Source organism: Leucoraja erinacea, chromosome 1 (assembly GCF_028641065.1).
Source record: "Leucoraja erinacea ecotype New England chromosome 1, Leri_hhj_1, whole genome shotgun sequence".
In the NCBI taxonomy this organism is placed as follows: domain Eukaryota; kingdom Metazoa; phylum Chordata; class Chondrichthyes; order Rajiformes; family Rajidae; genus Leucoraja; species Leucoraja erinaceus.
Window position 1 is genome coordinate 124,315,691 of NC_073377.1, and position 27,623 is coordinate 124,343,313.

General features: G+C 41.2%; 1 protein-coding gene across 4 annotated transcripts in view; it reads right to left on the reverse strand.

Moving 5' to 3' along the window:
• Positions 1-27,623, reverse strand: part of LOC129701593 (myosin-13-like) — a 125,631-nt gene that overhangs the window by 46,237 nt on the left and 51,771 nt on the right. For 2 of the 4 annotated variants that reach the window (XM_055642879.1, XM_055642873.1), the window contains 9 exons: positions 26,258-26,365; positions 21,548-21,724; positions 19,552-19,608; positions 18,906-19,088; positions 16,109-16,157; positions 12,831-12,973; positions 8,979-9,221; positions 4,581-4,956; positions 2,557-2,687 (listed from right to left, as the gene is read on the reverse strand). In XM_055642879.1, the coding sequence (XP_055498854.1) occupies positions 2,557-2,687; positions 4,581-4,956; positions 8,979-9,221; positions 12,831-12,973; positions 16,109-16,157; positions 18,906-19,088; positions 19,552-19,608; positions 21,548-21,724; positions 26,258-26,365 (1,467 nt within the window). Of the gene's footprint in view, positions 1-2,556; positions 2,688-4,580; positions 4,957-8,978; positions 9,222-12,786; positions 12,974-16,108; positions 16,158-18,905; positions 19,089-19,551; positions 19,609-21,547; positions 21,725-26,257; positions 26,366-27,623 lie in introns of those variants that run through there. The other 2 variants (XR_008724218.1, XM_055642893.1) reach the window with 2 other exon arrangements.

The window sequence follows — 27,623 nt, forward strand, 5'->3', positions numbered from 1 at the left end:
AGGAAAATAAACATCACAGTTTGAAAGAAATGTTAACAACTTATTGCAAGATTGAAAATCACATGGAATTAATGGAGTTCCATGACACAGAACACTGTAGATCTTGAAAAGAGAATAACTCTTAAACTCCTCAAAACTTGGGAGGAAAGGAGGGCTGAGGCATTAAACATTTTCAAATTGCTGGGGAAAAAAGGTCAGGTTAACAGACCATGCAATGAATCTTCATTTCAACACATTGAGGAATGCTTGGAAGAGCTAACATGAAGGGGGCAACGTGCAAAAACGGGATAATCAGGTCGAATAGTTAGAGAAAGAAGACCATAATGGTGCTGATAAAAAGTAGGCTTGAAAGGTTAGAGTGATTCTCGATGGTATCCAGCTATTACAGTATGACTAATTTTGCATCTAAGCATAGACTAACCCTCTTGCGAGGTCCACCAGTCCTGCTTGGGAAGTTGACTTGTATGCCCTCCCAGCTTTGGTTTTTTAACTATAAGCTACAACCGCTTGCCATTTTCCAAGGTTGCATTACTTTGATAAGGTACCAAAGAACTGTGAGTAACAATGGAACTGTGCATTAACATAAATCCTGGAACTTTATGAGGGAAGGAATAAGGAGGTCACATCATGGAGTAATGATCATTTGCCAGGTGGAATGTCACTTCAATTAAGTGGAATATGCTAGCAGATGCTAATTCACCAACTATTGCTGTCAAAGTCTTCCGAACATTAGTTAACCTCTGCAAATAAACGGTCTATATTCAATAAGGCAAATGAGCATAGGAATGATGCAAAGGCATTAATCATTAATTTGAAAGACATTTGGACGTAAATGGATAGGAAAGGTTAAGAGCGATACTGGTCAAATGTGACCAAACTGGGCATCTTGCGTATTGTACTTCCGGTGGCACTGGTGCCAGCAGCCTCCACCTACAGCCCGGTATCTTTTTATTTATTAATTTATTTAGTTATGAAAAGTGTGTTTTTTTGTGTATGCAGATGCTAATACCGTACTTCACCAACTCCTGCTGTCAATTCGAGTCGCGTTCCGAACCCCCCCCCCCCCCCTTAACCTACTACAAATAAACGCGGCCTATATTCAATAAGGCAACCGGATGAGCATAGGGGACAGCGCTGGAAAGGGGGCATGCCTTATCGGGGGGTCGCCGTTTGAAAGCCCGGATTGCTGGACGTAAACATGGCGGTTTTGCAGGAACGGGCTGACTAAGAACGATACCTGCGACTCTGCCCAAATGTGACTCAGGAAGACTCCGGGAGCGGGGGCATCTTGGTCAGCCGCTGAGGAGGAGGATACTCAGTTTCGGCGTCGGTGTTCCCAAGGGCCTGTTCGGGCCACCCGGGGCGGCGACTGCGGGTGCTTGGAAGGCCCCGTCCACTGTATATCCCTATGAATGGTGCACTGGGCCAGATTATTGTCTGTCTGAGCAGCTCACAAATTTTATTTCAATTTCATATTTTTATCTTTTTATATTTATTTATATTTTTTTTATAATGCAATAGTTTTTTTAATGATACAGCAAATTCATTGTCTCAAATTGAGACAATGACAATAAATTGAATATTTACACAAAATGGTCAGCATGGCTCATAAATGTGCATACCCCTAGAACGATAAGCAGCACAATTTCAGATTTCTACCTCTAGAATAGTGATCTAGTATTTAGACATATGGCAACAGTTCTACTCAAACGATAGCTCTTTACATTAAAAACTGATCTATATGAAATTCCTTTAGTAAAAATAAGAAATCCAGGCAAAAAATTCAAAAACCAAAGATAGACGCAGAATGCTGGAGTAACTCAGCGGAACAGGGAGCATCTCTGGAGAGAAGGAATGGGCGACGTTTCGGGTTGAGACCCTTCTTCAGACTCAAAGTGTTAAAGTTTTATTTTATTTTAAGTTGCCATATTTATGTAAAGATTGTGTAGGTAATCTAGCATTTGGCTGGAATATAGCATTTAGGATTCCAATTGAGATCGGCAACGTAAGATGCATCCTTCTCGGTCCAGGCAAAGCTCCTACATTATTATGAGCCAGTAACGATTATAATACTGAGCACTGGATCATACCCTATCTCAAACTTAATGCAAATAAGTTAGCTGTACTGAATTAAAGGTAATCACAAATTCATTTTCATCGGAAGTCTGCTTTCCTTTCTTAAAACGTCAACGATCAGAAACACCACAGGTGTGACGGTGGCACAGCTGGTAGAGTTGCTGCTTCACAGTGCCAGAGACCCAGGTGCAACCCTGATCCTGGGTGCTGTATAAAGTCTGCACGTTCTCCCTGGGACCCCGTAAGTTTCTTCTGGGTGCACCAATTTCAGGTTTGCAGGTTATTTGGCCATTGTAACATTTCTCCAAGTGTTTCAGGAGTAGGAGAGAAAGTGGGATAACATCGAACTAGTGTGAACGGGTGTTTTATCGTCTGTGCAGACTCGGTGGGCTGAAGGCCCTGCAGATCTCTAAACTATCTTTTGCTATTAAAATATCAAGTAGCATTCAATTATTTTACACATCACCATCTCCTACGCACCCTGTAACCTTGAACAAAAGTTCCATTGCTGCAGCCCATTTCATCCATCGATGGCTTCTCCCAATCAACCAGTAGGCCATGCTGGCCGACTATGCCAACAATACGCACTGAATCAACTGGTGCAGGAGGTTCTGCAGGAAAGAGATGTTAGCACAACATTTACGAATGAAACAGTTTTGCTATTAAACAAATAAACTGCTCCATAAACAGTTGTTTGATGAATATTAGAAAAAATATCCACATGATCTCAAGCATTGATGATATTTTTCCAAGCACATCATTAGTTTGGTCGAGTTTTTGTACTATCTGATCCTTTTAGACAATAGACAATAGGTGCAGGAGCAGGCCATTTGGCCCTTCGAGCCAGCACCGCCATTCAATGTGATCATGGTTGATCATCCCCCAATCAGTACCCCATTCCCACCTTCTCCCAATATACCCTGACTCCGCTATTTTTAAGAGCCCTATCTAGCTCTCTCTTGAAAGCATCCAGAGAACCTGCCTCTACAGCCCTCTGAGGCAGAGCCTAACACAACACCCACTTATTTTATTTACATCTACCAGTGTGCGGAGCTAACAGCTAGGTGACCCTGCTGTGTTTGCTGGATTAGTGGGGCACTTAAAGTGCAGGGGGGCAGAAAGTGCTCATACCTCCTGAATACTTCTCCAATGCTCATCTGCAATGCAAAATTGATTAAGGGTGGGGTTGTGCAGCTTAAACATGTCTAAAGTGGAAAGGGACCAACAAAAAGAAGATACACATTGATTTCCCAAGGTAGACAGTCAGATTCCTTTCTCTAGTTGGAAACATCAAAGACTAGAGTCATGGAGAGTCAGAATCATACGACACGGAAACAGGTCCTTTGGCCCAATTTGCCCACGCCAACCAACATGTTCCATCTACATTAGTCCCATCTGTCTGCGTTTGGCCCATAGCCCTCTAATCCAATCCTATCCAGATACCTGTCTAAATGTTCCTTAAACAATTCGATAGTACCTACATCAACTACCTCTTCTGGCAGCTCATTCCACACATCCACCACCCTTTATGTGAAAAAGGTACCCCTCAGGTTTCTATTAAATCTTTCCCCCATCACCTGAAACCTGTCCTCTGGTTCTCGATTCCCCTACTCTGAGCAATAGACTCCGTTGGTTTATAAATTGATTGACAGAAACAACACAGAAACATTTCCTTCATTCCATCGAGACCACGCCAATCATCGATCACCCGTTCTCACGAGTTCTACGTGATCCCACGTTTGTATCCACTCCTTACACACCAGGGATCATTTGCAGAGGCCGATTAAACTACAAATACGCACGGGTTTGGGATGTGGGTGGAAACCGGTGGCAACTTCACAGAGACTTCACCAGAGGACATGATCGAACTCAGTTCTCTCGCACTGTGAGGCAACATCTCTACCAGATCGCCACTGTGCCACCCCTATCACCACTGTGCTGCCCCATGAATAACCAATTGGGAATTACTGGAAATTGCCTAACTAGTTATCAAAAATTAGGAAGCGGTTAGATAATTAAAAACATTAGAAATAATAAATGTAATCTGAAGATCGCCACTGTGAAGAAACACTGGATAGACTCGGCTTGTACTCGCTAGAATTTAGAATATTGAGGGGGGAATTTATAGAAACTTACAAAATTCTTAAGGGGTTGGACAGGCAGGAAAGATTGTTCCCGATGTTGGGAAAGTCCAGAACAAGGGGTCACAGTTTAAGGATAAGGGGGAAATATTTTGGGACCGAGTTGAGAAAAACATTTTTCACACAGAGAGTGGTGAATCTCTGGAATTCTCTGCCACAGAAGGTAGTTGAGGCCAGTTCATTGGCTATATTTAAGAGGGAGTTAGATTGGCCCTTGTCGCTAAAGGGATCAGGGGGTATGGAGAGAAGGCAGGTACAGGATACTGAGTTGGATGATCATATTGAATGGCGGTGCAGGCTTGAAGGGCCGAATGGCCTACTCCTGCACCTATTTTCTATGTAAGGTGAGAATGAATCCTTTACCTTGTGCCATCTTTGATGGTCTCCATTTTCCAGATGGACACTTCCTGCTGTGACCGTTAAGATTTAATGCAAATCTATCTGACATTCCCAGATGTATGTCGCTCTCTCCAGAGTTCCTTCTGCTTTTTAAATCACTTGCACAATTGCATGCCTGGGCGCATGGGGATTCACTGCAAACCTGGGAAATGCCGCAAAATTGCTCAGAAGATTTTGACGAGCGCAGTTGCTCCTTCACCTTTTCTGTCTCTTGCATTAGGGCCTTAATGTTGGAATGCTCCAATTCATTGTGTAACCTGGACACACTGGGCTGGAAGGCGTCACTGTGACTTGCAGAACGAGTGGACAGTGAATCATTGCTTGCTTCTGCTGAGGCAACCTGCAGAGTGAATACGATTCATATTTGAACATAAGAAACAGGAACAAGCTAACCAGCTTGTCAAACATGCCATGCCATTCAATAGATGTGTGACTGGTCCAGTCTTAGCTCCAACAGAATGTTTCCCCAAGCCCCTTGGGCCTTTAGTCAATGAAATACGATTAACTAAAATAATATTAACTAAGAAATAATATTAAGAAGTAATATTAAGTAAGAATATAATCCAGCAACAAGACCTTAGTTCCTAACCTGATGACATTACACATATATGATGCACCTTAAAGATAATTTGTTGCATCAATTAACCATGCCTTGCCTGCTTCATTCAGAAAGAGATGGCAACCATTATTATCTTATTATCCTTGTGAGCATATATGCCTAATTTTAGTCATCATCTTTATTACTTTATACTTTAGCTGTGTTAACTTGATCAGCTTCTGGTGAGGATTTTAATTATCATGGATGTAAAAGCCCATTTTTATCTGTGATATCTTGAAGAATTCTTTGGGATGTCCTCACTTTAAGGATCACACTGCAAAAGCTTTTGTTGCATAAATTTCAATGGCATCCTGTGCAGTAGGAGGTCGTCTCAAGGTGCCACGGCCATTCCTGCGAGCAGTCTTGGCTCACCGCTGCAGAACCAGGGACCCGCCTGGAGAGGGAAGCCGCCGAGCCCGGCCCCTGCTCGCCACGTGGACCGGAGAAGAGGGAGTCAGAACAGAGGGCCGGTAAGCAGACCGGCTGAGAGAGGCAGTGCAGTGCACCTTGACGGTGGGGTGGGTCACTGGAGGCCTGGCAGCAGCCTGGGGCTCGGCTGGTTTGGCCTCTGAACCAAAAGGCTGAATGCATGGATCAGACGCGGCCTGCAGCTGCATGGTGCGGTGGAGCACTTCACACCAACTGGGACTTGAAAATTGTACCTAATTGGGCGACTCTGTATACTGTCTCAGTGTACTATGTTGTACACTTGTACTGTATCTGGGATGCTTATCTAAGATGTGTCTATGTGCGTATGTATAGTGATTCCTGTTCTGAACTGCATACAACACTGAATTTCAATTGTACCTTGGTACATACGTTCATAAGCGATAGGAGCAGAACAAGGCTCATTCAGCCCATCAAGTCTACTCCGCCATTCAATCATGGCTGATCTAACTCTCGCCCTCAACCCAAATCTCCTGCCTTCTCCCCATAACCCCTGACAACCGTACTAATCAAGATCTATCTCTACCTTTAATATTATCGATTGACTTGCACTCCACAGCCTTCTGTGGCAATGAATTCACTACGTGACAATAATGTACCATTGAACAATTGTTGTCTCTGCATTCTTTATACCTCCAATCAAAGCAAACCACAAGCCACTACCTCTGCTCATGATATACTTGCGCTTTCCTCATGCTTGTCTATCTTCCCCAATCCTCTCAAATTGATCCCGACCACAACAGCTCAAACACTGCCAACGTCATTCCTCCCATCTTCCCTCTCTCCATCTCATACAAACCTCAATCAAATCTTGCAAAATTACAACCATCACCATCACAAAAAGTGTTGCCCATTTTTAAACTTGCGTTTTCTACAAAGCTTTTAAATCGTTAGAGTCTCATATATAGACTCTTACATTTCCAGTACATCCCACTCAAGACATTCATCCCTTCCCACGGCAGCAAGGCTGGTCAGGCTTGTAAAGAACATGCAGGATGATTGTCACTCAGCCTGGCTGCATCTACTACTAGTTAAGTTTAGTTTAGAGATACAGCGCGGAAACAGGCCCTTCGGCCCACCGGGTCTCTGGCACTGTAAGGCAGCAACTGTACCGCTGCGGTCACCATGCCGCCCTCTTTGCCATGTTTTTGTAGCACAACGGATGGTATCACTACAGATGACTATAATAGCAAACACATATCAATGCTGTTATAGGAACAGGCTTTTGGGTTTTTTGATCACATTCATGGGTTGGTTCTTCATACTTCCATGTCTAAACAGAGTTATGTCCTACTATGAGATAAATCATTCCATCTGCTCTATAATATCCAGTCCTCAGCTATTTCTTGCAATGCAATGAGGCAAATTTACTGTTCCTACATTATCTCCCACATTAGCATCTTTACCTTAAGAAAAAGCACACAAAGTGCTGGAGTAACTCAGCACGTCAGGCAGCATCTCTCAAGAACATGGATAGGTGATGTTTTAAGTTGGGACCCTTCTTCAGACCCAAAACGTCACCTATCCATGTTCCCCAGAGATGTTGCCTGACCTGGTGAGGCACTCCATTGGCAGTTCCTTGTTTCAGCATCTTTATCCAACCTTATCTTGATCAAGCCGAGCATTGCTGTTCTTCCTAACATTCCCTTTCTTATTTCTTCAGCTCACCCCTCCCATTTCTGCCTGTGATGTCCCCCAATAAGGTATTTCCACTGTCTCTCTTATCTTCATGCATGAAGCAATGCAAATATTGTGTGTGATGATGATGGAGAGTATGAGATAAGTGTTGGATTATTCTGGCTAAACTGTAATTCGGAGAAACACAAAATAAAAAGTCTGTTGTTGAGATGTCTAAATCGCAAGGACTTTCTGCTTTCACATCATTCATACACCAACAACTATATCATTGTCTTTCACACGTTATTTAATTCCATCCATATGTTAGAATTGCAACTATGACAACAAACACCACTGTTACTTGTATAACTCTGCAGTCTATTTGAACAAGATTTACAGAGGCTAATGGCCAGTTCTCACGGTGCGACCTGATGCAAGATGTCACCAGAGTGAAGTGGTCGTGGTCCAGCAAGAGTTCCGCACGATATAGCGGGAGGTAGATAAAGAGTTCCCACGGTACTCTGCAATTCTGTCATTTTTGCGAGTGACTTGTCCGTCTCCCGATCTTTCCCGTTAATCGTGAATGAACATCGTGGACTGTAGTGTAGTTAATCACGTGGCACAAATGATGTTACTTTGTGTCACACACTATATTGGTTTTTTTCACCCGAGCTCTTTAATGAGCTGAAGAATAATCTGTGTTTTTTTAGACAAATGTTGTTTGGTGTGATGCACCTTCTCTCAATATGTGTCATTGTGGAGATTATTGGGGTTCTGGGACATGGGTTCAGATGCCTCACTGGTCAGCAGGGACCTGCGGTACTCTGCTAAAGCAGTGAAGGGTTTTATGTTGACTCACTGCTTGCTCCACAATCTAGTGATGATGATACGCCAGATCCTTCCATTACAGGAGCTAGGCAAAGAGGGGCAGTGTGAAGAGAAAGAAATAGAGGGAGAAGAGGAACAGAGATTTCTTGATAGATGACCTGCACATGGAACAGGGGGTTTGTTGCCGTAAAATCAAGGTGCATTTTTTGACAGATGGTGTCTACCATTTGATCCCATGGCTGCAACAGGAGGTCACTTCTGCTGTTTAGGATGCATCACATAATCCATCATTGATTCTCCATCTTTTTAACAAGTTCCCCGTGGGAATTACAGTAAACAAAAATAACCAGCTGCATTGCTTGTGGAAGAAAATCTCTATACAACTCACAACAGGCATCCATTTTACTTTGTTGTATTTTTCTTCCAAATGTGAATACTGTAGCACATAAAAATGGTCTCCTTGTGGTCCAATTTACTAGTTTTATTATGTGAATAGCTGACCTGCAAAGCCACCCATATATTTATGAAAATTAAAAATCAGACAAATTAACAAAAAATAAAATAAAGTTCCACCTATGCCGTAAAAATTAAAGAAATCTCAGCCTCCAAAGTGGATCAGTATTAACCTCCAATTGTTCGCTGCTTGCCCAGAGAGGGCAGGCCTTTTCAAGCCATGCTAGTGTAGGTGAGCACCAATGATTAATGACAAAGTGCGGTCAAGTTGCAGTCTTGCAATTTTGTTACGTCCTAAAACAGGGGGAGGAGGAGGAAATAAAATGTGAATCACACCTTCTTTTCAAAGCGCTTTTGTATTTATCTTTGTTTGTGAAAGGTTTTGACATTGCAGCAAAAATCGTTTGCAAACTACTGACCTGGCAATTGTTGCACTGTGCTTGGAGGAGCTGATGCCCTTGTGCTCCAGACCTTTCTGGGCGGCCCGTTCTGGGACTGGGTGGGAAGTCACTGTGTGGTGTCCATACATGATAACACTCTTCTATCTCCTCTACAAGTGCAACCGGAACAAAGCCCGGCCTCCCGTTCACTTCAGCGGGATACATCCCATGGCTGTCTGCCTTCCCAGTGACATGCACTATATCTCCAGCAGATAAAGTCAGCTAAAGGAGAAAGATGTTGACATTTTATGGTAGGTCTCATAATAAAAGCCATTATTGTATTCACTGAAATGCATTAAATCTGTATTTGCCCGAGGTTAAATTTTATTAAGATCTGTAAGTTGCAGCTGAGAGAAACGGATGTTCCTTTTGTGGGAAATGAGTCTCATAAAAATGGCTGAAACTTGTTTTGAGAGTCAGAAGAAAAATATCCGCATCGTTCTGAGCAACCCATATGGTTTAAGGCTGAATTGGGTGCTGGGAAATGAGGTGTTAATGCAGGATTTGAAACACTGAAGACTGAACTTTAAAACGCTTAGACATAAGGTTATTATTTCAGGGGGGAAACAATTGTGTGTGAAAGAATCTAATCTAGAAACCCAATCACTAAATCTGAGCTCATTCTTTGGAGAAAAGGGAAGGGGTGACATTTCGGGTCAGAAACCTTCTTCATACCCGAAACGTCACCCGTCCTTTTTCTCCAGAGATGCTGCATGGCCTGCTAAGTTACTCCAGCATTTTTGTGTCTATTTTCGGTTTAAGCCAGCGCCTGCAGTTCCTTCCTACACATTTTGTTAGCTCATCCTTTGTTTGCAGATTGCGTATATTCCAAAATCTGTCCAAGGGCCTCTGTTTGTATGAGTTGCATGTGCTTGGAGTGCATGGTGGTGTTATGCTGACATACACAATACTGATATTCACGTCCTAGGATAGAGAGCAGCACAGGCCACTCACACGTATCCAAGTCTCGGCAGGCTTTACGTAATGAGGGCCAGCCTACCCAGTCTGTGGTGAGCAGTTGGGGGCAAGGATATTGTGCGAGTAGGACTCGTTTCATAATTTGTCTTCATCTTTGCTCCACCCTAGCTCCCATTCCCACCTGCTGATATTATATGTACCTCCAGATTATGCTTCCGACATCCTTTTCACTGGATCCTGGCCCAATTGCACTTCTGGTCTTCCCATAGCACCTCATGTCCCTAACCTCTGAGGTCTTTATCTTCAATCTCCTGACTCTCAATCCATAACTCCTGGAGCTCCTATTCCTCAATGTCCCTGGTGTTTGATGTTTTTTTAATTACACATACCCACAATGATGTAATCTTCTGTGCTCTAACCCTCAATGATCCAAATTTTAATTCACCCATCATTAATGCCCTGACCTTCAATTATTCCACCCCCTATGCCCCCACTATCAATGCCCTGGGTTCTAATGCTCAACTGTTTTTGTCTAACATCAGTTTCATACCTCACAGAAAAACCCCATCCAGAACATGTGTTGTCAAGACGGGTGCACAGCACAAAGGTAGTTAAGCAGTGAAAAGAAAAGAAACACTGAACACCCAAGGATAAGATGCTAATCAATTAAATCCAAAATGATTCTCAATAATAACAGTGAAAATTAACTTTTCTGCTGGCTCCTTAACCCCTCCAGTCATGTTATTAGAGACTGTGTGAACTGTTTTAGCAGATTTAAATTTTAGATAACTAACGTACAAACTCCACCCTTATTTATTTACTTCCCCATCTTTCCCGTGCCCTAGCTGGTTTCACACCCATCTCTCTCCTTTATCTCACTCCATTCCCTTCACACCCCTTCTACCCTTTACTCACACCTTTTGTCTTTTCTTCTTTGGCCTTTTTCCAAATATCTCCCTTTCAACCGCTCCCCCTCTAAGCTGTATCCACCTATCATTCGCCACTCACTCCTGTTCCACCTCTCTTCCAGCTTTCTCCCCCACCCCACTTCCTGAGGGTGCTCAGGAAGAACAACATCACTCAGAGACTGCTGCTGTCCTTTTATCGGTGCTCCATTGAGAGCATACTAACATACTGTGTATGCGTGTGGTACACCAGCTGCACAGCGGCTCAGAGGAAAGCACTCCAGAGGGCCATTGACAACGCCCAGAGGATTGTCGGCTGCCCTCTCCTTACCTTGGAGGACTTACACAGTTCCCGCTGCACCAAAAAAACCAATAATATCATAAAGGACATTTCCCACCCCGGACACTCCCTGTTTGAACTGTTGCCGTCAGGCAGACGGTACAGATCTACAAGGACAAGGACAAACAGACTCAAAAACTGTTTTTACCCCACTGCTATAAAGGCACTAAATGTAGCCGCCAAGGAACGCAGGGGCGATACAGACTAAGGGACTGTGGTAACTGTGGTAACTGTGAAATCGACAGAGGGATGGAGGGTTGGGTGTGCATGCGTGCTGTGTTCGTGATATTTATTTAGTTGTTTATCTTTATTAATTTTACCGTGTATGTATCGTTAGCTTTTAGAAATGTTTGAATGCTGCACTGACTGGCTGACATTTTAAATTTCGTTGTACATGGTCCATGTTACAATGACAATAAAGAAACTATTCTATTCTATTCTGTTCTATTCTATTCTATATTCAGTCTCAAGAAAGATCCCAGCCTAAAAAGTCACTTATCCATGTTCCCAGTAGATGCTGCCCAACCCGCTGAGTTAATCCAGCACTTTGTACAATTTTTTGTAAACCTGCGTCTGCAGTTCCTCGTATCTCAGCTTTTGAACGCTGCAGCCAAAGCACGTACACTTACATCAATACAATCTCACAAAAAATAAATGACAAGGCTCGTTACATTTCACTTATAATCCTTTATAACTATCAAAGAAGAGGCTTCCATTCAATTCTATCTGCAATAGTTCAGAAAGCAAATCCCGGTGAAAGAAGGCAGCTACTAATGCATTCACTTTAAATGTAGAATTAGTCTGACAGCTTAGAAGATAGAGACATGAGATACGAAAGTTACCACAAAGGTCGGACTTCGATGAATGCTAGTCAAATTTGCAGCTTGATTAATCTTTGTAGGGAGAACTTGTTCACACAGCCACTTTTATGATGATTTTTGGAACACTGAAAACTGATATCGCATGAAGAACAATTTTTGCAAAATGTATAACTTTATTGTATTTGGCATTTTAAAATACTTATAAATCCATGCTTTGGCAAATAATATAAAATCACAAACAACATAGTAGGAAGTGAGCCAGAACAGAGCTAATTTTAGCACCTAATTTAGAAACTGGTAACAAATCGTAATTCTTGTACCTGAACATCAAGTCCCAATAGGTGGTCAATAGAAAGGGGGGGGAAAAAGAGAGAAAATAAAAATCTTTAAGTTTTTAACCTGAGTTACAACAATCTTGCTCAGCCAATATCAAATTACCAGCGTGCTTGGCCAATACAGTTTTCAACTCATACACTAGATTTTCTGTTCTGAAAGGAATATTTTCATACAACACGAAGGGTGTAGACATAATTTGTCCCCTTACCATTTCATTTAAGAGGAGTGATCAATGTGCAACATGATTCAACATATTTATGTTGCTCTAGTTGAAAGATGTTGGCCCAAAGCTAAAGATTAATAGGTCGCTGTAAATTTCCCTGCAGTAACGGAGGCGAAATGAGAGTAACTGGACGGGACTGCTGGGAGCCAGAGTGGTCCTTGTGGTCCAAATAGCCTCCTCTGGTGCAGTTGTAACTTAGGATGGAAGGAACAAGGAGTTGAGGAAATTGTGAGAGAGAGAGAGAGAGAGTGAGTGAAATATTTCAATGCCAAACTGGGACTTACTCACCACTGGCAGCACAGTTTGGGGCATGTTAGGATTAGGGCAATAGTCAGCAATGGCCACACATGACCGGTGGATCAAAGATGATTTGGATTCAGCAAACCGTTGGTTTCCACCAGAGGGATACCTTGGACAACAAGGACTCGAACCTAAAAAAACATAAATAACAAGCCTTTGTACAAATACATCTTATTTTATTATGTTTTCTCCTGCATATTTTCTCTAAATCTTGCTTTGGGAATTAATGAGCCCATTTATTTTACTTATTTTATTTAAAATTAATAATGAATTCCTGTCTTCTGCACTTTCAAAGTAAGAAATCTGCTGTGCTCAGCATGAAAAATACCAAAAAGTTACCAATATCCAATGGCTCTCTGAGCATTTTAATCTGACAAGAGTAATATTTATGAAACAAATGCTAGAAACCATTCAAGCACATCAAATCTCTCATATACATCAATACTTTCAAATTGTTGTTTATTTTGCTCTTACATTTTTACCTTCAAAGTGTCAGAACATAGAAGATAGAAAAGTACAGCACATGAAGAGTCTGTGAGGAACATGATGCCAACACCTTCTCTTGTGTACCTGTGCTTAATCCATATTTTTCTATTCCTTACAAATCCATATGACTATCCAAAAATCATTTAAATGCCACTATCATATCTGCCTCAACCACCAACCCCAGCAGCACATTCCAGGCACTCATCAAATCTGTGTAAAAAAGTTGCCCCTGTGTAAAAAAAGTTCTGAACATCTACCATATCTATGCCTCATAATTTTATAAACTTCTCTCAGGTCTCCCGGCAACCTCTGGCGTTGCAGAGTAAACACTCCAAGTCTGTCCAACTGCTCCCTGTGACTAATTCCCATTAATCTGGGCATCATTCTGATAAATCTCCTCTACACTCTTTCCAAAGCCCCCGCATCCTAAGATACCAAGATAGGTGGTGTTGTGGATAATGAAGTAGATTTTCAAAGTCTACAGAGAGATTTAGGCCATTTGGACGAGTGGGCTGAAAGATGGCAGATGGAGTTTAATGCTGATAAGTGTGAGGTGCTACATCTTGGCAGGACACATGAAAATAGGACATATATGGTAAATGGTAGCGAATTGAGGAACGCAGTTGAACAGAGGCATCTAGGAATAACTGTGCATAGTTCCCTGAAGGTGGAATATCATGTAGATAGGGTGGTAAAGAAAGCTTTTGGTGTGCTGGCCTTAATAAATCAGAGCATTGAGTATAGAAGTTGGGATGTAATGTTAAAATTGTACAAGGCATTGGTGAGGCCAATTCTGAAGTATGGTGTACAATTTTGGTCGCCAAATTATGTCAACAAAATAGAGAGAGTACAGAGGAGATTTACTAGAATGTTGCCTGGGTTTCAGCAACTAAGTTACAGAGAAAGGTTGAACAAGTTAGGTCTTTATTCTTTGGAGCGCAGAAGGTTAAGGGGGGACTTGATAGAGGTCTTTAAAATTATGAGAGGGATAGACAGAGTTGACGTGGACACGCTTTTCCCATTGAGAGTAGGAAAGATTCAAACAAGAGCACATGATTTGAGAATTAAGGGACAAAAGTTTATGGGTAACATGAGGGGGAACTTCTTTACTCAGAGAGTGGTAGCTGTGTGGAATGAGCTTCCAATGGAAGTGGTGGAGGCAGGTTCGATTTTATCATTTAAAAATAAATTGGATAGGTATATGGACGGGAAAGGAATGGAGGGTTATGGTCTGAGTGCAGGTGGATGGGACTAGGTGAGAGTAAGTGTTCGGCACGGACTAGAAGGGCCGAGATGGCCTGTTTCCGTGCTGTAATTGTTAGATGGTTATCCTTCCTGCAGTGGGGCGACCAGAACTGCACACTGTGCTCCAAATGCAGCCGCACCAAAGGGTTTGGAAATGATAAAAAGCTGACCGTGGATCTGTTATATGTCTTTCAAACAATATAAGGGCTTTAAAATGAGATGTATTAAATTCCAGTGTGAGAGAATGTAGAACAAATGGCCATAAATACAAGGGATAATGTTAAAATATTTTTTAAAAGAAACAAGTAGCTCCTGCTACAAGTAATTAATTCTGGACAAATGATGATGCTCTTGTGCTGTATATTATTAATATCACACTGGGAAATGGATGTGTCCCTGTTTAGGGAGCAAATTACAGCACTTTTAAGTAGTCCAGTATTTCCCAAGATGACAAAGCACTTTGAGTCACTGACGTTTATGAAAAGATTTTGCAAATAATATATTTTGATCAGATTCGTAAATGGGTAAAATCTAGTAATGAAGAAAGAGAAGTTTGTGTCACGTTTAAGGCTTAGTTCTGAAATAATGAAGATACAATCTATACTCTAGCTTCAGACTGCTCAAAGATTATTCTGCTTTAAGCTTCACTTAAACAAATATGCTCATCGTATTTCAAGGAATGGTTTAAAAAGATCTATTCCCTGAACAGTATAGTTGTACAGTATGTCGGCATTTCAACTCACTGATCATAGAATGATACAGCCTACCGTATCTGATATTCTTTCATGAATTTTTTAATCTGGATGCTGCCATCTACAGTCCTTCACTGGTAGTGAGAATATCAGTGTCATTACAAAGTGCTCTCACATCGAAGTATGGGTGACTTGAGGGAACAGGTGTCCTCCTGGCATGGTATTCATAAGAGTATAAGACTTAGGAGCAGAATCAGGCCATTCGGCTCATCAAGTCCGCTCACCCATGCAATTATGGCTGATCTATTTTTCCCTCCTGCTTTCTCCCCACAACCTTTGATGATATTAGACTTTAGACTTTAAAGATACAGCGCGGAAACATGCCCTTCGGCACATCGGGCCTGCGCCAACCAACAATCACTCCGAACATTAAATAATACACAAGGGACATTATTTTACAACTTACCGAAGCCAATAAATCTACAAACCTGCACATCTTTGGAGTGTCGGAGGAAACCGGAGCACCCGAAGAAAACCCACACTGTCACACGGGGATTGTGCAAACTCCATACAGCCAACACCTGTGGTCAGGATTGAACCCGGGTCTCTGGCGTTGTAAGGCAGCAACTCTACTGTGTCACACATGTGATGAGACATAGTGACAATAATTGCAGTGAGAGGTGGTGGTGGGGGGGAGTGAGATAGAGAAAAATCAGCCACTCACTGTCATTGTCAAGGATGATTTAAGACCCCAATGATTTCTTCTGAATTATAACTCTTGACTAAGCTTTTACCTACAGAAAGATGATCTTTCTTAATTGCAATTAAAATCCAATTACTGACCTTGAGATGCATGGATTCCAGTTGCATTTATATTATTGTTCATGTTCCCCTAAAAGAAAGGACCATAATTAAGTTAGGGAGATTAGATCTCAAACTGCATTTTTCCACAAGATTTGGGAGATTTTATTCAGAATTTGGTCCCTTTCCTAATATATCCTGGGTTGATAGGATGTAACTATGTGGAAAGGAAAAAAAAAGGAACTGCATTTACATGGCATCTTGTGCATTGTTTTTCCATTACAAAGCACTTTACAGATATGAAACTTTTGAAATGTCAACTATTCTGCCAGATAAAAGATTTATCAGAATGCAAATCTTTCCTCTGGAAACTTGAAAATGAGCAGGATACTATTTACAGTTTCTAAAGCTGTACAGAGGCCATAGGCTGCAATGTGATGCCTGGATTATGCTGCAGGGAGAGGTTGGACAAACTTGACTTGTTTTCTCTCTGGAATACCAGAGGTTGCCTTAAGGCAGTAACTAAACTGAAACAATCAGGAAAAGTTACTTCACAGAGTGGGGAGAGTGAGGAACTCACTGTCATAGGCAATGATTGATGCAGGTAGAAATAAGGGATTTACAAGGATCTGATGACATTGGAATATTGAGCAAAAGCACAGACTGATGGAGGAACTCAGTTGGTCAGAAACCATTTTTGAAGAAATAGACAATGACATTTCAGGTCACCCTACTTCAGGCTGATGGAGTAAGGGGGAGAAAGATAGAGAAAAAAGGTGGGGATGGGGAAAGTCTGGCAAGTGATAAGTGGATGTAGGAGAGGTGTCGAGTCTGGGTCAGAACATGGTCAACCAGCAGGAATCACAGAAAGAGCAGTGCAAGGGGGTTATCAGATTCCTGTCAGTTAGAGGGGATGAAATCCTTCAATTAAGGCATACCTAGAGGAACATTTGCAATGGAGCAGTAAAATAATTTGGAGGCATGTCACTTACATTGGGAGATGGAAATAGATGGATGTAATAGCATAGTGGGGTGGTGTTCAGTATATGAGGAGGCTCTACAAGATAAAATTATCCAAGGATCTGAGTTTGTGCTCCAGGTACTTTAAGGAAGAGCAGGATAGGCAAGAGCTGAGAGGGTGATTAGAGGGAACTAAGACTGAGGCTCAGCGTGGATGATGGTGGAGGGTGTGATGAGAGGAAGGATGAATGAGACAGAACATATGGGCCTGTCCCACTTAGGCGACTTTTTAGGCGACTGCAGGAGACTATGCAGGAAATCTCCTTCATGGTGGGGGAGTCGCCTTCATGGTCGTGAGGAGTTCCCACATTCTGGGAACTAGTCGCGGCCTCATTACGGTCGCCGCAATGTTTTCAACATGTTGAAAAATTAGCGGTGACCAGAATGAAGCTGCCATGGAGAGTAGCAAGAATTTGCATGCCGTAGGTGGGTCGCCAGGAGGTCCTAGTGGTTGCCAGGAGATCGAAGGTTCACGTAGGTTCTCGTAGATTGTAGCCGGTGCTGAACGATGAATTTCATTGGCTCATTGGGAAAAAAACGTAAGCAGTAGTTTTCAGAACCAAGGATAACCGACCGGTAACGTCCGCCGAGCTTCACAGCAGTGTATCTCTGGCTTCTTAAAAGTTGTCTCCACTCCTTCTCCCCTCTTTCCCTCTCTTTTAAAGGACTTACTGTACACTGTGCTTTAACCGTCTTAAGTACAGCACCAACCTTCCTGCTCATCTGTATCACCTTGGCTTTGCACCGTGTGAATTTCACTCAGACAGCGCTCCCCCCGCTTGCCCTGTCCCCTGCCTGCATAACGGGCTGGTGAATGAAGTGACACTTGCCGGCAGACGCCTGAAACATCGCCTATGTGTTAAGGGTGCAAGGGAAAGCAGAATGATTACTGGAGTCTGCGAGAATTGTGATAGAGGACTGAAGAGAGACAGAAAGCCGGGTGAGAATGGTCCTTCTTGACATGTACAATTCTTTGAATTCTTCAGAGATGTTCTGTGTGAACCAAGTGAAGTGATGTAAAACAAGTTTCAAGTCATGACCACACTTTACCACACAATAACGTGAATTTACAAAAATATGGCCAGATTTAAGACCGCTTCTTTTTTGTATTAATCTAAAAAAAAACAATGATCATACTAAAGGTGGGCCATTTAGGTATGGCAGTTCAGTGATGACATTTACATTGCAATTTGGATCATAAGACTGCTGCTCAATCAATCCCACCTTCCATCCACATAGTCATTGAGACCTTGTATCTGCAAAAGGGCCTTCCAAATCCAATTGTGAAAAGCATAATTTAGGATTAAACAGTTGTTGTGGGTTCTAGCGGCAGTCTGAATCTAAAAAGATCTCAAAGCCCCTTGAAGTTCACTGAACAATAGCCTGTAACAGACCAAGGCCCATTAACAGGAAATAACTCATGAACAGCAAACAGCAAAGCCAATATTATAGGACAGCTTTATACCCCCAAAATAAACAGGTTTCAACTTTCGAGCTGAACAGAGTTCTAGAGCTCAACTACGGAGCTGAAACATTTAAAAAAAGGACTGGTGTTGTCCAATTGTTGCATTGCTAGCTCAGAAGGCTCTCTTTTTGTATTCCTTACTCCTGCTGCTCAATAACAATAACTTGAATTTATAATGTGACAGGAATAGTTCAAAGAGTTGAATACATGCATGTCTGAAGAAGGGTCTTGACCCGAAACGTCACCCATTCCTTCTTTGCAGAGATGGTGCCTGTCCCTCTGAGTTACTCCACAATTTTGTGTCTAAATGCATGTTGAAGCCAAGTTGAAAGTTCTGTAGAGACAGCCTCCTACCTGTTGGCAGTGTGCTGACAGAAACATGTGGGTGTACTCCAGGATCGCAGTGTCATTCAACATATCTTCAGCCTCTTCAATCAATCCTGCGTTAGGAAAGCCCTGCTGGTACAGTTCCCTCACTAAATGTATAATCAGGCTGTTCCTGCAAAGGCATTTCTGAATGAGACAGGACAGTTTTGCCTGTAAGTGGAGCACAACAAATGAAGTTACATGCATATTTTGAGGGGTTTGCCACACTACTGCAACATTTTAAATAAAGAATTAACACAAGGAACTACAGATGCTGGTTTACAAATTAAACCCCACAAAGAACTGCAGTAACTCGGCGGGTCAGGCAGCATCTATGGAAGACATAGATAGGCAAACCTTTAGGTTGGGACCCTTCTTCATACTGATTAGACAGTCCCGAAACGTCACCTCATGTTTTTGAGAAATGCCACCTGCCCCGTTGAGTCACTCCAACACTTTGTGGTTTTTTTTAAATGAAGAGAACAGGTTTCACACAACATAAAATTGTGGGAAAGAAAGTCAGGACAAAATGTACAGAGGAAGAGCAGAGATAATTTAAATAATATATCTTTCCCTTAGCAAATTAGTTAATGTGATATAAATAAATCTTCAGACATACGAACTCATGAGATACCTTGAGTGGAGCTATCAGCAGTTTGGCTTTTGCATTTTCACTTTGCAGTCTCTTATCCTGAAAAAGAAACGTTTGTTTTCAAATTGAATTGCTGAATATTGTCTTAATTTATAACATATCTGTAATGTTCCCAATGTGTTGGATAACAACCCAAAACACTTGCATACAGAGGAGAGAAAACAAACTGGTCCCTGACCTCAAGCTAATGATACAGCAGGGTTGTTACACGTGAAGAGATGGACAAAGGCGTGCACAGTGAACCAGCTGAACTTGAAAAGTCCAGAGAAGTCACTTGTGAAATGGACTAGTTGCTCATGGCTGCATTCTGCAAGGTTACCTTTAATATTTGAGGGAAGTGCAAAGATAGAAAAGTTTATTATCAGAAAGATTTATATTGTTATCTCACCAAAACAAAATGGGCGCTGAACATCATAAATCTTTCTCCTATAATTGAAAGTATCCTCTTGATGCAGGCAGTTTCAATTTTTTTCCACTGATACCAAACAGAGGAAACTTTCCATTTAAATAATGCTGCTGGTTGTTGGCCATGTGAATGGCAAAATGATGCGGGGCTTGTGACCTCTCAATGCTTTGGTGAAGCTGTAGTTTATCAATTACTTCCATTCATATTCTGATCTTTATCTCCCTCCCAGTTCCCATGTCTCCTTGGTACCTGATTAGCTTGAACTCCCATTTGTGAGCCCAGTCACTGGATCTGATGTCTTGTTTGATGATTGCTTCTTGAAATTCTATCATTTTCTTTTCAAACCAACTACGATTAATAATTCTCTTCAAAATGGCTTATTGCAAGCATATGCCACTATATATGGTAGAAATTAATAACATCTCAAACCCTCTAAAAATACACTGTAGAAAAGTGAATGTTTTGAAGTGTTCACGTCATTTAGATTGGGGAATCCAGCAAGCAGTATGCATGCAGTAGGGTTGGCGATAAGGTGGATTGCTCCGTAAGGAAAGTTTGGAGAGGAGACACTGGGAACTGTAGATGCTGGATTAATGAGCAAAGCTAACTTCAAGAATTGTGGTGAAGTGCATGACCCAATCGGCTCTAAACGGCTTAGGAACAGCATATTTTACAGAGTCCCTCCTTCCCTATGCCTCTACTCGAGTGTTCAGGTCTTCTGATGCCGGCCTGTCAGCCACTCATGTAATGCCACAGCAATAAGAAAATTGGTGAAGCAGCCTTTTTCGATTACGCCCCCAAGCTGCGGAATACTCTACCCAGGGCTATGAGAGATGCCCACTCAGTTGACATTTTTAAACGGCAGCTAAAAACATACCTTTTTAATCAAGCTTTTCACTAACTTTACTTCCTTTCTCCTTTTACACTCTCCTTATAGCCTCCTCAGCCTCCCTCATTTAAACTTAAAAAAAAATGCATTTGCACTTGCTGGCTAGCAGAACTCAGTGTACTGTGACTATTAAAAAAAATGCATTTGTACTTGCTAGATCAGTGTACTTGGATAGCAACAATATTGAGTGCAGGGTTAAGCACAGGTAATAAGTGAAAGACCTGTTTTTTTTCTAATTTTTTTCTAAGATTTTTGAACATTTTCATAAATAACTCGAGAAATAAAGCATGAATTTTTCAGATAAGACTCCACTGGATAAAACTCGACAGGAATACGTGAATATTTTATCGTCAGGGCGTCGTTTTTTCGAGCAGATGTGATTGTACACACACACATCCAAGATCAGAGTTTTAATAGTTATAAGATATTTTTATATAAATCTGTGCTTTTATGCTATTAACTGCCTATGTCCTTACTGTTTTAAATTGTAATTTTGTTTAGACCTGTGTTTTTTTCTGGAAAGCATTTGGATTGCATTCTATTGTATGAAAAATGATATATAAATAAAGTTATTATTATTGTTTAAAATTAAAAGATGCATGATATAGTTAAGCCCACAAATTTAAAGTTCACATTACTGGCTCAAAATTGAAGTTTGAATGTATGTGGTAAACTGGAGTTACCTTCATGTCAAACTGGTTTTGAAGGAGTCCCAGTTTAAAGTGTGATTCCTGCAGCTTCCTTTCCAAAACTGTCTGATCTTTAAGCTGGGAATTCAATGTGAGAATCTGTTGCTGAAGAGTTACGATGTTCTCGGAGCTGAAGTCTGCTGTTTGGCCAATAGATTGCACTGGAACACTCTGACAAAGGACAGACAATTTAAAAATAAGCATGGTATCTTTTTTACTGGTGATAAGCATTATTCATAATCATCCAATTTTCTCCACTGTTGGTTAATGCAGCTCCCAATAAACCATGAAACACTGTACAGAAATGCATCCTTGTTGAAACAATTATGTAATTTGTCTTTGATAGTAATTTAATGGTTTTCAGTTTCATTGTGAACCAGTACTGACTTGAATGACACATATAGCAGGCATTGCAGATTTTGCTAAAGTTGTGAGTTCATTAAGATTGGTGAGCTGACATTATAAATTGTACACTCTCAACAATACCGCAAGTTTGATCCACAGAAATGCTTAAATGGAAAAGAGAATGAAGAATAAGACCCAGATAAACCAGATAGTTTTATCATTACTAGAGTTGAACATTTTATTCAAAATGGTTTCTTCATTTTAATACAACTTGATATGATATAATTCATATCTTTTGTTTCTGAAGTCATCCATTTTTTTGTTTTATGGTTTATTACAGGCATGAACTTTATTCTCTTATTCAACATTTTTATATTTTGTGGGCTGGTAGGTTTACCTCAGGACAAATAGCGTGGCTGCAAAAACATACAGTATACACGAACATCATCATATTTTAAGATATCAGTCTGAAAAAGGGTCTCGACCTGAAACGTCACCCATTCCTTCTCTCCAAAGATGCTGCCTGTCCCGCTGAGTTACTCCAGCATTTTCTGTCTACCATCATATTTTAAGACACCTAAATATAAACACCAGCAACACAGTGCAGGAGTGTATCCAGACTGTGCTTGTGAGCATTGAACATATCTTGTACCTCCCTCTGCTGGATGAATTGTCAAAAATATAGTTGTGGTTTAAATACGTTCTCAATAATTCACAGTTTATTGCTAATGATTAGACTTACATTCTATGGCCATTTACTCTGCATGAACATGTGTTTGCTATTACTTAATTATCCATATTATATAATTGGATTTTAAGGCGTAAAAAATTATAAATTTCACATTATCCAACAAAGAACTCAAATAGCAACTAAAACAAAATTTTAAATCAAAACATCAGTATATATTGATTAGATTCGATGTTTCATGATTATTTAGCAGCAGATGATACACTTCACATGTAACACAGTGGCTATAAAATGCACAACACATGAAATATTGTGTGGCATCAGGTAATGGTAAACTTGTTTGTAAAATTGACCAGTTTGATAGTTTATTATATGTGGATGGATGATATAAAAGATGTCGAGCACTGAGCTGATGCTTCTCCGTAACAGTAGATGGGAAGGGACATGTTTTGTTGTTCTCTGTTTCCAATGAGGTTATCTGAGTTTGTTAATGTTAAAAGCATCGTAAAGCAGAGATGTTGCTATTGATTTCAACTGACTGGAGCCAAAGAACGTGCACAAAGAAGAAAAGGTACAAGAATTAACTATTAACCACACCGCTGTTGTGCAACACATTGGGTGCTGGCACTCTGCATTACTGGTGATGATCTGGGAGTTGGGAACTGCATTGCATTCTCAGTTAGAACATGCTACCTGACAGGGGGAACCAACTGCAGAAAGGCACATTTTAATTTAATGGGGATGATCAGGTCAACCCAATGCTAAGAGTTTAACTTGTATGTAAAGGGTCACCAAATCAGAATTGGTGATTAGTTGGAGCAAAATCAAACTGCTAAGCAGGTCAGTCACAGTGGTGCAGCAGTAGAGTTGCTGCCTTACATAGAAACATAGAAATTAGGTGCAGGAGTAGGCCATTCGGCCCTTCGAGCCTGCACCGCCATTCAATATGATCATGGCTGATCATCCAACTCAGTATCCCGTACCTGCCTTCTCTCCATACCCCCTGATCCCCTTAGCCACAAGGGCCACATCTAACTCCCTCTTAAATATAGCCAATGAACTGGCCTCAACTACCCTCTGTGGCAGAGAGTTCCAGAGATTCACCACTCTCTGTGTGAAAAACTTCTTCTCATCTCGGTTTTGAAGGATTTCCCCCTTATCCTTAAGCTGTGACCTCTTGTCCTGGACTTCCCCAACATCGGGAACAATCTTCCTGCATCTAGCCTGTCCAACCCCTTACAGCGAATGCAGCGCCGGAGACTCAGGTTCGATCCTGACTACGGGTGCTGTCTGTACGGAGTTTGTACGTTCCCCCCGTGAACTGCGTGGGTTTTCTCCAAGATCTTTGGTTTCCTCCCACACCCCAAAGAGGTACAGGTTTGGAGGTTAATTGGCTTGGTAAATGTAAAAATTGTCCCTAGTGGGTGTAGGATAGTGTTAATATGCGGGGATCGCTGGTCGGCGGGGACATGGTGGGCCGAAGGGCCTGTTTCCGCGCTGCATCTCTAAACTAAACTAAATTAACCCTGTGGAGGAAAATAGACAGTTGAAGATTTGAATTAAGACCCTTCCTTTGGCAGTCCATTTGCCTCAACAGATGCTGCCTGACCCACTGAGTTCATCCAGCAGTTTGTTTACTACACTCCAGCAACTGTAGTTTTGAATGTCTCCATTGGTGATTAATTGCTTTAGTTAACTATAATGGGGAAATTGGGGTCTGAGGGTTTCTTCAAAATGCGTCAATACAACAATGCACCTATATTTAACAATTGTGAAAGAATGCGGCTTCACTAACCCATGATGACAGGGGAACATTCACAAAAGATGCAATAGATGCATGCAGGGTCAAAATATGAAAACCGACACACAAGATACTGCAGATATTAAAATCTGGAGCAACAAGCAAACTGCTGGAGAAACTCAGCAAGTCAGGCAGCATCTGTGGAAGGAAATGGTCAGACAACCTTTCAGGTCTGAAGAAGGGTCCTGACCCGAAATGTTGCCAGTCCAGTTCCCTCCGTAGATGCTGCTTGATCTACAGAGTTCCTCCAGCAGTTTGCTTTTCGCTCACAACATGAAATGCACTTTCTATTCTGCCACCCAGATTGTGGCGGAGCATCACAGCGGGTAGTTCTGCTGCCCTACAGCTCCTGCAACCCGATTTCAATCCTGACCTTGAGTTTATTAGTTTAGTTTAGAGATACAGTGTTGAAACAGACCCTCCAGCCCAACCAAGTCCGTGCCAACCAGCGATCCCCATACAGTAGATATTTCCCAACAGACTAAGGACAATTTATAGTAACCAATTAACCAGCACGCCTTTGGAATGTGGGAGGAAACTGGAGCATCTGGAGAAAAGCCACATGGTCACGGGGAGTACGTGCAAACTGCATACCGACAGCACCCGTAGTCAGGATCGAACCCGGGTCCCTGGTGCTGTAAGGTAGTAACTCTACCGCTGTGTCACTGTATCGACATCCAGCACTGTCTATATGTCCTCCCTGTGCCAAATGAGTTTCCTTTCAGGTGCTCTAATTTCCTCCCACAATTCAAGGATGGACTGTCTGGTAGATTAATTTACTTCTGTAATTACCCTGGGTGTAAGCAAGTAGTCAGAGAATCAGGGGTGCTAATAGTTTGTGTGAGAGAATAGGTGACCAAGAAATATTTGGAGCAATGCAATGGAAGGGATTTTTTGAGCTGGCATAGACTCGATGGCCCGAATGGCCTCCTTCAATACCACTGGAAATATGTATGTATGTTTTCAATTTATTTTTCAGCAGCAAATAAAAACATTTCATGCATTTTACTAATCTTAATTTATAAAGTATTTATGTTGTTGTCCGAAACGTAGTACAATATAGCAGTGTATGCTAAGATTTGATATTTGAAGGGGTGCAAGAGAAATAGGGTTAGTATAGGAACATGGACGGTAAAGATTAGCCACGATCTTACTTTATGACACAGCAGCTGAATGCCTCTCCTATATCTTGTTTTCTTATCGATAGACTTAAAGTGTGAATATCCTAAATTTTGATTCTCATATCTCATTGATGAGTGAGGTGCATAACTAGAACCTACTGTGAACAAATGTACTGGAATAATATCTCACGATGTTTTATGAAACGCAGTTCATAAATTCACAGTAGAGGGCACTATTGCTGCAGTAATTGGGACTTGTATGAGGAAAACGGCAGATACTGTAGCTGTATTTTATCAATGATAATGGGCGATCCAGCCATTTTTAAATTAAACCTTATTTTTTAATGGTGTTGTGGTTTTTCTTGGCACTTTTTCACAATACATAGCACCATTACTATGGTAATTGGTTCTTGAATGAGGAAAATACTAGATAGCTGCATTTTAATTAATATTAGAGGGAGTTGATGAGAAGCGAACCTGTTTGTTTGAATAAACATTTTCATGATCAAGCCATTTTTAAATGGAGCCTTATTTTATTGTCAAATACAGTGCTTTAGAAAGGTACTAGTTGTCTAAAAATGTGCATGAATTTACTGCCAAAGATAATGCCAGCATTTCTTACAAAACTCCAATCCATTAAACCAAGTGAATGTCAAGACTGCAAAAAAAACCTCATGATATATCTCTCTGGGATGACAGAATTATCATCCATAAATTGAGCAGAGGAATGAAATTCACAGATGTAGTACCTCAGCTTTTGTCTTGTCCACCTGTTCATGATTAGGCTCCAGCTCCAGCTCTGCTCTCCCAAGTAAATCCTCAAGTGAATTTTTCCCTTCCACTGAAGTCAGTTGCACCTGAAATTAAAAATATTTTTTTTCTGATTGTATTGGGAAGGGTGATTATAGAGTGATGGGTTGTAAATATGACTAAGATACTGTATAGTATATGAGGGTTTTTTCTTTTCTTTTTCTTTTTTGTATGGCTTTGTAAATATTTGATTCATGTTCAAATGTAAATAATTTGGTGTACATATAGTGGCTGGTGTACATATGGTGTACATATAGCTGCTAAATTTGTATAAGATAATTACAAGCAGTTGAATAAGGGGTGGGAATGAATAAGCTTTGGCTTCTTCCTGCTCCTTTTCGGACACATATGATTTCATTTATTTATAGATATTGTTTATGACACTATAAATATTTTTGATTTGGTTTGTTTGTATGCTGTTTCACATTGGCTTTTTATTCTTTTATTCTGTTCGAAATAAATAAAAAAAATTAAAAATAAATAAATAAAATCTTTTTTTAAAGATAAATAAATAAATAAATAAATAAATAAATAAAAAGATAAATAGATAAATAAATAAATAGATTAAATTATTTTATGAAGATCAACACAAAATGCTGGAATAACTCAGCGGGACAGGCAACATCTCCCGGTTCCTCAGCACTTTAACTCCTCCCCCCATTCGCAATCTGACCTTTCTGCCCTCGGTCTCCTCCATTGCCAGAGTGAGGCCCAGCGCAAATTGTAGGAATGGCACCTCACATTTTGAATGAAGAAGGTTCTCGAACCGAAACGTCGCCTATTTTGTTCACTCCATAGATGCTGCCTCACCCGCTGAGTTTCTCCAGCATTTTTGTCTACCTTCATATTTCGCTTGGGTAGCTTACACCCCAGTGGTATGAACATTGACTTGTCTAACTTCAAATAGCCCTTGTTTTCCCTCTCTCTCCATCCCCTCCCCCTTCCCAGTTCTCCCACCAGTCTTACTGTCCCCGACTGCATTCTAACTCTGTCCCTCCCTCTCCTCTGACATCAGTCTGAAGAAGAGTCTCAACCCGAAACGTCACCCATTCCTTCTCTCCAGGGATGCTGCCTGTCACGATGAGTTATTCCAGCATTTTGTGTCTACCTTCGATTTAAACCAGCATCTGCACATCTTTCCTGCACATTTTACGAAAGACATTGGAAGTGATGGAAGACTATGGTCAATATTTTTAAGGATTCTCTAAATATTTACATAGATGGCAGTTTTGACTTCTCAACATCTGGTGATTTCCTTTGTAAACTCTGATAATCCCACTGTGGCATTTCCAGGGATGATCCTCT